This window comes from Orycteropus afer, unplaced genomic scaffold (genome assembly GCF_000298275.1).
Source record: "Orycteropus afer afer isolate SDZICR_OR568_19922 unplaced genomic scaffold, OryAfe1.0 scaffold00006, whole genome shotgun sequence".
Lineage (NCBI taxonomy): Eukaryota > Metazoa > Chordata > Mammalia > Tubulidentata > Orycteropodidae > Orycteropus > Orycteropus afer.
In genome coordinates this window covers 11,105,786-11,120,428 of record NW_006921593.1, presented here as the reverse complement: position 1 = coordinate 11,120,428, position 14,643 = coordinate 11,105,786, and the positions used below count along the sequence as shown (strand labels likewise).

Here is a 14,643-nt window from a genome sequence, read left to right as displayed (position 1 = left end):
TCCTCTTTCACAATTATACCACAGTGAACTGGTCTCTTTGATGTGGCTGGCAGTGATGAAGGGCTAGAAGCCTTTGAGGTGCCGAGTTAGCTTAGGGGTCGTTGTAAAGACTTTGCTTATTTTAAAACAATTTATCCTAAGTCCATTATTTACTCCCCTCCTGTGTTGCCCAGGTATGAAGTTCTGCAGTTCTGTTGGCTGTCACCAGATAAGAGACCGGCAGCTGAAGATGTCCACCGACTGCTGACTTACCTACGGATGCAGAGTCAGAGGGAGTCAGAGGTTGACTTTGAACAGCAGTGGAATGCACTTAAACCAAATACAAGTAGCCGGGACACATCCAGTAATGCTGCGTTCCCGATTCTCGACCATTTCAGCAGGGACCGGCTTGGTCGTGAGATGGAAGAAGTCCTCACAGTGACCGAGACGAGCCAGGGACTGAGCTTCGAGTATGTCTGGGAGGCAGCGAAACATGACCATTTTGATGAGCGCAGTCGGGCCAACCCGGACGAAGCCTTGTCCTACACCAGCATCTTCTTTCCTGTGGAGGTGTTTGAGAGCTCGCTCTCCGACCCCGGGCCGGGCAAGCAGGACGAAAGTGGCCAGGACGTGCCACTCAGGGCCCCAGGAGTGGTCCCTGTGTTTGACGCCCACAACCTTTCTGTGGGCAGTGACTACTACATCCAGTTAGAAGAAAAGAGTGGCAGCAACTTGGAGCTCGACTACCCGATGGCACTGCTGACAACTGATGTGGCTCACCCCGAGAGGCTGGGTGACGAGGCACCCCAGTCTGTGGCCCTCAGGAATCTGGAGTTTGAGGAGTCGAGCGCAGAGGAGGATTTCTTTCAGACCAGTACAGACCCCAAGGACTCGAGCATTCCCGAGGACCTGCATGTCACCAGCGGCCCCGAGAGCCCTTTCAACAATATATTTAATGATCTTGACAAATCAGAGGACCTGCCCACTCACCAGAAAATGTTTGACTTAATGGAGCTGGACAGCGTGCAGGCCAATACTAAGCCAGCCACACCAAGTGCAAGCTTGGGTGAGCCCAGGGAGTCTGTAATTCCTGGCCATTTTGAGAAAGAAAGTCCCTGTAAACTTTTTGACTGTGATCCTCTCTGCTTGTCAGAAAAAAACCTTATGCACCAAGATAATCATGATCCACTCAGTCTTCAAGAATTGTCGGAAAACTTCCTATTTCTTCAGGAGAAGAACTTATTACAAGTCTCATTGCCTAGCAAAGAACATGTAAATGATCTTCAAACGGAGCTTAAAAATGCTGGCTTTCCCGAAACCCTGTTAGAAACTTCACGCAGAAACTCTTTAGATACTGAGCTTAAGTTTACTGAAACCCAGCCAGGCTTCTCTCTGTCACAGGAGAATATCAGGGCCAAGGGTGGTGATCTGGGGGTCGGGCTGACAGGCGACAGCTTGAGCATCTCATTGCCATCTTCTCCTGAAGTGCAGGTACCTCCTACCTCACTCCAAACGGAAGAGACGCCCGACAGAGTACCTCCAGATGTGTTGCCAAGGCAGGGAGAAACTAGTTCCACGTGCTTCGATGTTGGTGCCTGTGAAGATTGTCTCTGCCAAGAAAACCCAGACCCTGTGACTGTCCCTGTTGAAATTCTCTCGACCGATGCCAAGACACAGAGCATTGGCGAGGGGCCACAGGACTTAACTCACCAAAGTGAGGAGACCTGGAGACTGAGCCAGAGCGACCCGGTTGGCCTTGATGAAGTCTTTGCAAGGAGGGTGGGCCTAGGGAACAGTGTCCCGGGATTGAGGCAGAACTCAGAAAACCAGCCACTTACAGAAGACTACCACAGCAGTAGTTTGCTAGAGACAAACTTGGAAGCTGTGGAGACGTTAAATCAGCTGAATTACAAAGATGCTCAGAAGGAAGTAGGCTTGGTGTCTGCCCTGTCCTCAGACTCAACCAGCCAGGACAGCCTTTTAGAGGACAGTTTATCCACACCCATACCGACATCAGAGCAGTCTGTGGAAACCCCAGACTCCTTAGACTCTGTGGACGTACATGAGGTTTTAGACTCTCTGGGCCCTCACACACCTCAGAACCTGCTGCCCCCTGATAAGCCTGCTGACAGCGGCTATGAGACTGAGAACCTAGAGTCTCCCGAGTGGACGCTGCACCCTGCTCCTGACAGCACCTCAGACACAGACCTCACCACAGTGGGCAGCGACACTCACAGAGGTCTGCCTCCCAACCCTGTCATTGTCATCTCTGATGCCGCTGACAGCCACCGAGAAACAGAGGTGACTGTGCAGACAACCACGCCTGGCTCTCAGAGCTCATACCGAGACTCGGCCTACTTCTCAGACAATGACTCAGAGCCTGAGAAGAAGCCTGAGGAGGGCCCCGGAGCGTCACTGTCGGCCTCGGTGTCCCTTCCTGAGCTCCTCCCCCTGGAGCAAAGTGTTGGTGCCGAGGATCATTGCCTGGAGACCAGAAACAGCCTGCCCGACCCAAGCTGTCTGCCAGCTCTGCGGAGTTCCAGTCCCCCAGGACTGAGGGACCTGTCGGAGCCCGTGCAGACTCATCTCTCCGGTCAGACACCACCTCCCGAAGATGAGCCTGGCAGCCCCTTGAGTTTGTTGAAGTCAGCACTTGGCAGCAGTGGTGACTGGGAGACGCTGGAAGACCATGCCTGCACCCTCACGTCCACCGGAACCAACACAAACGAACTCCTCACGTACACAAGTGCCACCCTTCTCTCTGGCGGCCCAGCAGACTTGATGGCAGACAGGTGCTTGTCCAGCCACTGCGAGGGCCCCAAGCTGAAGGAGCCGGATATCGAAGGGAAGTACCTGGGGAAGCTCAGTGTGTCAGGAGTGCTCGACCTCCCCGAGGACGGCATCGATGCAGACGAGGAGGGCGAGGACAGCGAGGACTCCGACGACGACCTGCGGGCCTTCAGCCTGCACAGCCTCAGCTCCGAGTCGGAGGACGACGCGGAGCGCCCCGTGCCTGTGATCCTCAGCAGCGAGGACGGCAGGCACCTGCAGAGCTTGCTGAGGCCGTCGGCGCCTGCCGCCCTGGACCAGCCGCCCGGCACCTGGAGGAAGGAGAAGAAGGCAGTGACGTTCTTTGACGACGTCACTGTCTATCTGTTTGACCAGGTATCTGTTCTTCCTAAAAGTCCTATCAGAGAACCCAAAACATGCTTAGACACTCAGTGTGGTCTGTTCTTGTAACTGCCACTGTGAAGCAGCAGGTGGTTTTATGATTACTTAAAAAAAAAAAAAAAATGAATTTCAGGTTAGTTATTGTTCCAAGACTCTGCAGGAAGGTAGTTTGCACAGGGAATCCATACTGAAGTAAGGGAGAGAGAAGAGCTGGGTGCCCTGCTGGGCGCCCTGCTGGGCCTCCTCACAGAGTCCTGCTAGAATCGGTCACCCTGTGAGACCACACTGTAGCAATCTGAGAACTGGCAGTGGTGTCCGGTTCAGATAAATAAATGGACTCATGTCAGTGCAACGTAGGGTGCTGTGCCCTCCAGCTCCTGGGAGAGAGATGGGTTGGATAGGACATACCTCCTGGATCCCACAAGGGGAGGCCCAGGACTGACTGACTCACTCCCCCTCCATGTTGGTTATATAGCCAGTGCCCAGTAAGTGCCCGTGCAGAGTTGATTTGGAGGACCACAGAGATCTGCTCTGGACTGCTGACTAGGTCTCATAACGCTCACAGCTCTGTGTGTAGATGAGGCCCTCAGCAGTTCCTGGCATCCTAAAAACAAGACCAACCAGGTGCTGGCATAGTCAGTTCCAACTCATGGTGACCCCGTGTGTGTCAGAGTAATGGCTGTGACCTTGACAGAATCCTATCTCTAGGCCTTTCTTCCAAGGTGCCTCTGGGAAAATTAGAGCCACCAACCTTCAACCTTCAGTTAGTAGCTGAACGCTTAACCGTTCCCCACACCCAGGGACTCCTCCCCAGCACATAAACAAAACATAAAAACCTCACTGCCATCGAGTCGATTCTGACTGGTCAGGCGCCATCCAGTCGGTTCCAGCTCATAGCAACCTTGCGTCCAACAGAATGAGACCCTGCGCGGGCGTGCGCCATCCTCACAGTCTTTGCTGTACTTGAACGCATCGTTGCAGCCACTATGTCAATCTGTCTTGTTGAGGGCCTTCCCCTTTTTCACTAGCACTTTACCAAGCATGACAGCCTTCTCCAGAGAATGGTCCTTTCCGACAACATGATCAAAGTGGGTGAGACGAAGTCCAGCCATTCTCCCTTCCAAGGAGCATTCTGGCTGCACTTCTTCTTGGACTGGTGTGTTCACTCTTCTGGCAGTCCATCATGTTTTCAGTATCTTCACTGACACCGTAGTTCAAAGGCATCAACTCTTCTTCCATCTTCCTTATTCATTGTCCAGCTCTCACATGCATGTGAGGCAGTTGAAAATACCATGGCTTGGGTTAGGTGCACCTTAGTCTTCAGAGTGACCTCTTTGTTTCTTAACACTTTTCTTAACACTTTAAAGAGATCTTCTGCAGTAGATTCACCCAGTGCAGTATTGACATCTGATTTCTTGCTGCTTCGGTGGTTGATTGTGGATCCAAGTAAAATGAAATTCCTGACAACTTCATTTTTTCCTCTATTTATCATGATGTCGCCTATTGGTCCTTGTGAGGATTTTTGTTTTCTTTATGTTGAGGTGTAACCCACACTGAAGACTATAGTCTTTAATCTTCTTCAGTAAGTGCTCCAAGTCAAAGACAGAGTAGGGACACCTTATAGGATTTCCAAGGCTATAAATCTTTATGGAAGCAGACTGCCACACCTTTCTCCTGTGGAGCAGCTGGTGGGTTCATACTGCCCACCTTTCAGTTAGCTACTGAGTGCTTAACCACTGTGCCACCAGGGACTCCACTGGCACATAGTAGGTGCGGAATAAATACTGCTGTTGACTAGGTTTCCAGGAGCGAACCACTCTTCCTTCTTCCTAATCTGTCTAGAGTCTGGAAGCAGTGCTGAACCCTGGCCACCGTGGGTGTCCAGTACCCGTGGCATAGCTCCAGCATCACGGCAGCGTGCCAGCCACCACAGTGTGACACACTGATGGACAAGTGTTGGGAGAAGTGGCAGCAGGGTTGGATCCTTTCATGGTACTTCCTCAGTCTGCATGCGGCGCACGTAGTCTGAGAAGCTGCACTATAGGAAGAACGTGGCATGGATCAGGATTGGGGGAGGACCCATTAACAAGCTGTGGTAGGCAGATGACAGCCTTGCTTGCTGGAAGTGAAGAAGACTTGAAGCGCTTACTGATGAGGATCTGAGACCTTCAGCCTTCAGTATGGAATGCATCTCAACATGAACAAAACAAAAATCCTCATAACTGGACCAATAAGCAACATCATGATAAATGGAGATTGGGCAATCTACTTTCGCAAGGATTTACTTCCATGGAAACCCAAGAGGGTTGCTATGGGTCGGAATCAACTCGATGGCAGTGAGTTTGGTTTTTTTGAGTCCCTGGAGAGGGACATGGTGCTTGGTAAAGTAGAGAGTCAGTGAAAACGGGGAGGAGCCTCAGCGAGATGGGCACAGTGGCTGCCAGTGAGCTGAAGCATGGCAGGGTTGTGAGCATGGTGGCCTCTGTGGTTGGCCTTGGAGTGACAGCCTTGAGCTCTGTCAGACTGACGATTAACAGTCCTGCTCTTACTCGGTAACTTGATGAGCTGGTCATTTTGCCTTTAAGATATTTAAGTATCTGAGCTGCACAGGTTTCCCTGACTACTGGGCTTGGACCATTGCGTCTTGGTTCTCCATACGAGTGAGTTCAGCGGTGACTCCACAAACTCTTTGTGTGGCCATGCACCTAAGCAGTCATGGCTGCCCAGGGCTGAGAGGCCTGCCTTCTGCCTCAGGCTTGCTGGCACTTTGTAGGCTGGCTTCACATCGCAGTGGCGACTGTCATCCATCCTCACAGAGAGGCCCTGATGCTCAGAGGAGGCAGCCCCTTGCCCAACAGCACGGCCCCTTGTGGATGATGGAGTGGGACCGGCCCCAGGTCTCCTGACGTTGGCCACACTTTCCACTGTGGGCCTTGCAGCCTCACCCAGCTCATAAAATCAGAGCCTGGTGTTGTGTTTTGAGGGCTGGCATTGTCTTTCCTGGATGCATGGCGTTGTAAAGGCAAACATGGTGACGATGATGCTGCCTTTCAATTAATGTAACACATCGTTGCATTCCGGTGTGACCAGGTCACCATACTGATCAACACTGGGTTCAGTCCCATTGAGCAGAGCTGTGTTCCTTATTTGTCCGAGTACAAGGCACAGCAGTAGGCCTCCTGAGCCTGAGGAATGAGTGTCTGGGCCCAGATGAGTGTGGGGGGGTGCAGGTGAGGAGACCCCGTCCACTGCCTGTGTGCTCTGCCTTCCTGGTTTGTCTTTTTTTTTTTTTTTTAGTTCATTTTGATTTAGAGAGAACATTTTTCTAAAAAAAAAAAAAAAATTGAGTCTGAGACAAAAACTTTTAATTGGGGAAGATTTTTTTGTTTTCTTTTTCAGTTTAAAGAATGTTAAAAAATGAAGAAAACCCAGGTTGCCTGTAAATGTCTTTATTGCTTAAAGAACATCATTGGCCACCTCAGAAATAGGAAGTGGGGAGCTCACCCCGTGCCCTCTCCCCACAGTGCTCCAGCCCTGCCCCCTCACACCCCCAGCCTCCCTGTGTCATGCTCAGTATAAGCCACGTGCCATTCGTTAAGTCAACTTTCTGGGAGTGTAATGTAAGCACAGTCGCGTGTGCCCTTTTGAAGTATACAGCTTGATGAGTTTTTGCAGATACCGTGACGGCAATCATGCCATGGTCCCATTGGCCCCAGAGTTCCCTTGACTCCTTTGTCATCATCCGTCCCCTCCCCTGGGCCCCTGACCCTGGCACCCACTGAGCTGCCTCCTCTCCCTGTAGTTTGTCCTCGTCTGGAATCGACTCTGGGGTGGTGGTAGGATCATACCTTCCGTGTCTGGGTCTCGGCCCCGTGCTTGGTGGCTTCATGTTTCATGTTTCCATGGCAAGGTAGCATTCCATGTGGGTCTACATTACATTGTTTGGTCATTTGTCTGACGAGCAGACATTTACACAATCTGGGTTTTTTTAATTTTACTTTTTAAATTAACATACCATGAAGTTGACCTCGTTTTGGTGCTACATTCATGTAACCACCGCCAGAATTGTGAGACAGACACTTCCTGACCCCAGAAACGACCCCCTGCCCCCTTGGCGTCACCCCTACCCCACACACCTAATGCCTGGCAACCACAGATCTGTTCTCAGTCACCGTGGTTTTGCCTGTTTGAGATGCTCCATCAGCCAGAACCATGTAGCATGTAACCTTTCAACGGTGGTTTCTTTCATTCAGCATAATTCTTTTCAGATTCACCCAAATCATGGTTTGTGTCACTAGTTCCTCCCTTCTTATTGCCAAGCAGTGTTCCGTGGTGTTAACGTACCTGCCTAAAGTAGGGCCGTCACAGAACTCTTACTGGTAAGTCTGTCCTCAGTGATGGGACGTGACACATCTCCACTTCCACTTTTCTCTGTTCAGTTCTGATACCAGCTGCTCACACAACAACACTTCATTCTCTGACCATAGCCACTCAGAGCCAGCTCAGACCTCACAAGTTAAAAGACTGCCACGTAGGCAGATGCCAGCCGCAAATCTGGGAATCCATACGACACCCTCACTTCTGACCTGCTGCCTTTAGATTCCGGGTTTTTCAACTAGCCCTTCAGGATGCCCGCCGCAAGCTTGAGAGGTCCCCCTGGGCTCCTTTCCTTTCGGACCTGTGGCTCCTACTGCTCTTTCGAGTGTGATGATTCACTAGAATGACTCAGGGAAAGTGCGATACTTAAAATTATGTTATAGCTTTACTGTAACAAGACAATCTTTAAATACCAGAGATTTAATTTAGTCTTATTAATCATTAGGTCAGAGTGTCTCTGCCCACTAAGAAATATTTTAGGGCAGCCAAGAGGGATGTAGGCAAGGCATTCTGATGGTTAAGATGGAGCCTACCTATTTGCCTCTATTATATTCAAAAGGCTCTATGGTGGCGCAGTGCCTAAGACATTTGACTGCTAACCAGAAGGTTGGAGGTTCAAATCCACCAGCCACTCTGCGGAAGGAAGACTACTTCCATAAAGATTCACTGCCTCGGGAACCCAAAGAGGGTTGCTGTGAGTCCGAATCGACTCACTGGCAGGGAGTTTGGGGTTTTGTTGGTGTAGCAGAAGAGGCTACAGGTGAAGATGCATTGGACGAGGTCTGAGAGGGTTCCTGATGCGGTGTCTGCGTCCCAGACGGCACCCTGCCCACCCATGGGTGTGCATGTTATTCACCAACCCGGAAGCCTGTGGAGCCTCCGTGGCCATGACTGACTGAATCATGCCCCTTCCCTCCCCGATGTCAACTGGTAACAGACTACCAGGTGATCTTCCTGGCCTGTTTGTTAGGTTGTGACTGGAGTAGCAAAGACACTTAAATTTCAAAATTGTTTAGAGATTCTCTCTTAAGAACTGAGGGCATATTACCACAATTTGTTTAACCTTTTGTTCTTAGTTTGTTGTTGAATGGATGCTGAATTTTATGACCGTCGCAGTTTTTCCTCTGGGTGACACTGCTTTTCACCTGCGGCACCAGCCTGCCTTCCTGGCGTCAGGCGCACGTGGCTGAGGAGTTGTATTCTTTCTCTGGGTTCTGAGTTGAAGCTGCTGAGAGATGGCTGAGGACTGCCGTGTCTGTGTGCATGAGGTGTGCTGGTCTGCGGTGTGTGTTTAGGGGTATTGTCCTTGTCTGCTTTTGGTACCAGGGGGATGCTGGCCTCATAAAATGAGTAGGGAAGTATTTCCTTCTCGACGGCACCTAACAACAAGTGTTCCTGGAGGAGATTCTGTCGATCGGCTGCATGGTTGATTTCATCTTCCTTAAGTGTTTGGTGGGATTTGCCAGTGGTAGCATCTGAACTGGGGATGTCTTCTACAGAGGTGTACGGTTCTGAGCTTCCTTTCTGTCCATAGTGATAGGGTTACTCGGATTGTGTGTTTCATCTTGGTGAGTGTTGACCACGTGTGGTTCTGAGGATTTGTCTGTCTCATATCCGCTGTCAGGCTTCTGTGCCTGTGCTGTCTCTGGGACCTGCAGTGACCCCTCTGATTCCTGACACTGGTCATTTCCACTCTCCCTCTTTCTTCTCTCTGTCAGATCTGCTAGAGGTTTATCAGTTTTATTGATCTTTTCAAAGAATCTATTTTGGTTTCATGGATGTTTAAAATTATTTTTCTCTTTTCAAGTTTGATTTATGGTTTTCTTCCCTCTGCTCACTTTGGGTTGACATGGCTCTTCCTTTGCTAGATTCTTGAGGTGGAAGCTTAGGCTTTGGGTCCTTCTCTGGTGTTGCCATTTAATGCCCTGGGCTCCCTTTCCTATACTGCTTTGGCTACTTCCACAAATTTTAATGTGTTGTGTTTTCGTGTTCTTCCAGCTCCTAATACTTTCTAAGTTTCTGTGAGGCCTCCTCTGTGTTCCGTGGGTCTTTTAGATGTTGTTTCATTGCGAAGGGCGGGCACTTTCTTGTCATTTTCCTGTTGCAGGCGCCTGGTTTCACCGTGCTCTGCAGATGCTGCCGAGTTGAACAGACTGAAGGGGGCAGCAGCCTGCGTCGAGCAGGTCTCGGTGCCGTGCTCCCAGCCGCAGGTGCTCACTCTGTGTCGCGTTTGCTCACTCACAGTATTGCATGCTCTCCCATCATGCAGCTGCACACTTTATAGACTACAGCAGAGTATAAACATAACTCTCATGTGTCCTGGGAAATCAAAAATACGTGTGACTCACTTCTGGTGGCATAGTGCCTACGGCATTTGACTGCTAACCAGAAGGCTGACCCCACCAGCCACTCCTCGGAAGGAAGAGTGGGCAATTTACTTCCATAGAGATACTGCCTCAGAAACCCAAGGAGGGGTCACTGTGAGTTGGATTTTTTTTTTTTTTTTTTCCACTTCACTGAAATACTTGCTTTATTTTGGTGGTCTGGGACCAAGCCCACAGTATCTCTGAAGCACGTCTGCACTGATTTCTGGTTTAATTCCATTTTGGTCATAGGACATGTTTTGTATGATTTCAATTCTTTTAAAATTGTTACAGTTTCCTTATGATTCAGGATATGGTCTGTCTTGGTGACTAACACAATGTGTACTGTGCTGTTGGTGGTCAACTGTGCCGGGTAGGTCTTGTGGGGTAATACTGTGGCTCTGTACTCTTGTATTGTACTGTTATACTGTTGTTTTTGCATTGTTGCTTCTGTATTCTTGTTTCTTTGTCCATGTGTTTTATCTGTTTCAGGTGTAATTGAGGCTGATCTGCTTAGTGAATTACCTTTGAGCAGTGTGTAATGTCTTCATGCCTTTGTGTGATGTTCATGGAGCTCCTCCAGGTTTCTTTTAATTAGCATTGCATGGTGTATCTTTTTTTACCCTTACATTTTTACTCTATCTCTTCTGTTATATATGATTTGAGTTTCTTGTAGATAGCATATAGTTGGTAATGTTTTTTTTAAATCCATCCTGAAAACCTCTGTCTTTTCATTTAGATCCATTTGCACTTACTATAGTTACTAATCTTTGGATGTAGGATGCCGAGGGGTCCTACCTGCACTCAGTTAATGTGCTTGGCGCCAGCGGAAGGTCAGACGTCCACGTCTGCCTACCGTCCCTCAGAAAAAGGCCCGGCCGTCTCCCTCTGAAAGTCAGCTGCTGGTGGAGCAAAACTCAAAATTGTTTGGGGGGTGGAAAAAGGGGGCCAGGTTTGCTTGTCTGACAGAGCCTGGTAGAACCCCTGAGACTGTAGCCCCTAGCTGCCCTTCAGGTCTGGAACTGAACCCATTCCTGTGGCTTCCAGCCAAACAGAAGACAGGCTTATGAGCTGAACATTTATACTACGTAGGGACACTCCTTGGAGGGATCAATCATGGGAGAATAGAAGGGATGTGTATGCACAGGGAGACAGCTCAGGGGGCAGGAGTGCATGGGAGGGAAGGACACAGGGAAGAGGTAACCATGGGGAGGAAGTGGGAGGGAGCTGTTTATTGCACTGTGGGAAACTACAGTCCATGTCATCAGACAAAGTGTATGTGAACTGCTGTATGGAAAGTGAATTTGCTCTGTAAACTTTCACCCAAATCACAATTTAAAAAAAAAGAAAAGAAAAAAGTCAGCTGCTGAAAGCCGTACAGAGCACACGGTGTCACCAGGAGTTGGAGTTGGCTTGGCAGCAGCTGGTTTTTGGTCATTTCCGTTGGCAGCACTTTGCCTGACATGTGCCTAGGTGTGGATTTCTTTGTGTTTATCTGAATCTAAATTCACTGAGCTGGAATCTGTCCCTTTATTCTTTCACCAAATTCCAGAGGTTTTCAGTCGTTGTTTCTTCAGCTACACTCTCTACTTTTTCTACACCATCTCCTCCCTTCTGGAACTCCAGTGTTGGACCTTTTGGTAGTGTCTCCCAGACTCTGAGGCTCTGTTCCCTACCACCACCCTGATCTCTGCTCTCTTTGTTAACGATCAGGCTGAAAACTTGCTGTCCGTCCGTCCTCACATTCACCGAGTCTTTCCTTGATCATCTTTGTCATGTTGTTGGACCTGCCTCGTGAGGTTATTGTACCTCGGTTCTTGTAGCTTTTCTTTTTTCCTGTATTACTCTTGTTGTCTATTCTGAGACTCCCGTGTTCCCGTTTACTTCGAGGCTGTTTGTCCTTGCTGGTAGGAACGTTTTATTTATTTACATAGATGCAGATGGTTCTGATACTGGGTCACCTGGCGCCCGTGTCTGCTGACTGGCTTTCCTGTGTGAGCTGAGGCCCCCCGATTCTTTGCCTGCTGAGTGATTTCCGTGTGTGTCCTGTTGCGTCGGGCAGCTCTGCGTCGTCTCGGTCCTGGGGAGAGAGTGCTGATGTCCTCCTTTGCAGGCGTGGTCCCAGGCACATTCAGGCCCAGGTTCAGCCAGCCCTCTGCGGGTTATGGTCTTGACATCTGTCCATTTGCAAGGCCTTTGCTGTGCTTTTTGATTCTGTCCCATGCCTGGAACTTGGACAGTGGCCCACCGGTAGTTCACTTCTCACAGTTTGGTGTGCGTGCGGTTGAGGGTCTGGTGTAACAGCCTTCTGGGGCCGTGGTCCTGAGCTTTGCCCTCTGGCAGCATCCCTCGTGCTTTCAAATCCCTTGGGCCTCCCCTACTTGGTTCTCTAGCCAGAGATGTAGGGCTGCAGTTTCCGCAGCCTGCAGCACGCCCCCCGCACCTCCCACACGCCCCCCGCACCTCCCACACGCTCCCCGCACCCTCCTGCACCTGCCACACGCTCCCTGCATCTGCTGCACGCCCCCCGCACCCTCCCACATGCTCCCCGCACCTCCCACACACCCCCTGCACCCTCTCACACACACCCCCGCACCTGCCACACGCTCCCCGCACCCTCCCACATGCTCCCCGCACCTCCCACATGCTCCCCTGTCGGAGTCCTCGGAGAGTTGCTTCCTGCATCTGCCCAGTGCACAGCTGCCCTCTGGTGACAGGGCGTGTTCTCCCTCTGCCTGACGCCGGCCTGGAACCCACTGTGTGTTACCACTGCCCCTCATTGCTGGGCAGTCAGGGCACTGCCAGGCTGGGCGGTAAGTCCTCAGTGCTTCCTGCAAGCAGAAGTTTGCTGACGGAGTTTCTGTTTGGCTTTCAGGAGACCCCGACCAAGGAGCTGGGGCCCAGCGGCAGAGCAGTGCACGGCCCTGACCCGAGCAGCCCAGCGCCTGCCTCAGGCTCCCCCCACCTGAGCAGGTGCATCAACTCAGAAAGCTCAACCGACGAAGAAGGTACTTGACCTCCCTGGCAAGTTTCAAAAGAAACTGGGAATGGGTGCTCTGTGAATGGTGGCAGCTGACTGAGGGCCACTCGGCCTCTTGCTCTGCAAGGCCTGGGGCAGCGGGGGACACGCCTGCTCTTTGGACATGGCACTGCCTGCCCAGTGAGCACCAACGTGCAGGGAACACGTGTGCACCAGCCAAGAAATGAAGAGAGGATTTCTTTGTATTTATCCATTTCAGGTGGAGGTTTTGAATGGGATGACGACTTCTCCCTGGACCCGTTTACGTCCAAGACAGCAAGTAACCTTCTTGGTTCCAAGCCTTCTCTGCAGACGTCCAAGTACTTCTCCCCTCCTCCACCACCTCGGAGTTCTGAGCAGAGCTGGCCCCACACAGCGCCCTATTCCAGGTTCTCCATCTCCCCCGCCAGCATTGCAAGCTTTTCCCTCACTCACCTCACGGACTCGGACATGGAACAAGGAGGTGAGGGCGTATGTATTGGGTGGTCTCAGCCCAGGGAGGGTGCGTGCTGACCACACATGGCTTGCTGTCAGCTGAGTGTTCTCATGTGTCCTCTAGAACACCCGCTGTCTCCCACGATCCTCCCAGGACACCCTCCACTTCAAGGCCTCAGGCACACCGAGGCTTATTACCATGGTGGACGGCGATGGTGGGGCCCTGCACTGCTGGGCAGCTGGGGCCGGGGCACGCATGTGGGTGACTGGAAACCACCCCAGCTGCCCCATGTCCCTCCTTGCTCCCCTGTTCTCCCCAGCCCGCCTCTGCTTCTGCGGCTCCTCCCAAACAGAAGCAGCTCTTCGAGAAAGGTCTTGCTTGCAGGAGCGCTGGCCTGGAATTCTCGGTGGGGCCCAGGCAGCCTCTGCTTCCATGTTGGTTTTGCCATTAGTCTTGGTCTCCGGGATATCCCTGCAGGCGCTGGGTGGCATTAACGGGCGGGGGTGCATTTGAAGTCATTATCTGAGCTCACAGACCCTTTTTATCCCTGCAACTAGACTGGAAGATAAGCATTAATAGGTGCCCTTTTTACTTTGCAGTGTGTGGGTCAGGTGATAAACGTGAACTCCAGAGAGCCCGCATTTGTGTCTGGACTGTATTTTATTTGCATAGATTAGATAATGCCCATTACCCCTTCATCAGTCAGAGAGGCCGCAGTTTAGAGGCCAGCCTTGAGTTCCTCAGGGCCTGAGCGCTGACAGGGCATGAACGTGTGAGTGAAAACATGTGTGCATAGGTGTGTCTGGCAGGTGCTACTTTTGAAGGCAGAAAAAGTACACTTTGGGCAGGTGTTAGATACCACACACCGGCTGCTTTCTTTCCTCCACAGCGGGCTATTAATTACCCAAGCTGCTGTTGTCCATGACTATTGTTTTAAAGAACCCTTGTCAAGCTCACACATGTGCTTGCTTTCTTCTGAACAGGAAGCAGTGAAGATGGAGAGAAAGATTAAGTGGGTGCCGACGCCCCCCTCGGGCCAAGGCCTTACCCTTAGAGCCGCGTCCCTGCGCCGTCAGCCCGAGCCCAGATGTCCACTCCATTTCCGCTGAGATGAGGCTGCGAGAAAGGACCAGGCAGTGGAAAGAGGCCTGGGCAGCACAGCGCGCACTGCGGGCCCAGGAGGAGCGGGGCATGGCAGGGAGCCCAGGCAGCGTGCTGGCGCCCGTGGCCACGCCTGCGGTGGCTCCCACACAGGAGCGCGCACGTTGCCATCAGCACCGACGCCCTGTGCGGCTCTG

General features: G+C 51.3%; 1 protein-coding gene across 1 annotated transcript in view; it reads left to right on the top strand.

The window, feature by feature from the left end:
* The window catches only part of LMTK2 (lemur tyrosine kinase 2), a 113,096-nt gene extending 98,739 nt beyond the window's left edge, over nucleotides 1–14,357 (top strand). The window contains exons 11-15 of the mRNA XM_007940963.2: nucleotides 174–2,725; nucleotides 2,756–3,144; nucleotides 12,766–12,898; nucleotides 13,130–13,372; nucleotides 14,329–14,357. Of these exons, the coding sequence (XP_007939154.1) occupies nucleotides 174–2,725; nucleotides 2,756–3,144; nucleotides 12,766–12,898; nucleotides 13,130–13,372; nucleotides 14,329–14,357 (3,346 nt within the window). The remainder of the gene's footprint in view (nucleotides 1–173; nucleotides 2,726–2,755; nucleotides 3,145–12,765; nucleotides 12,899–13,129; nucleotides 13,373–14,328) is intronic.
* Nucleotides 14,358–14,643: the final 286 nt, after the last annotated feature.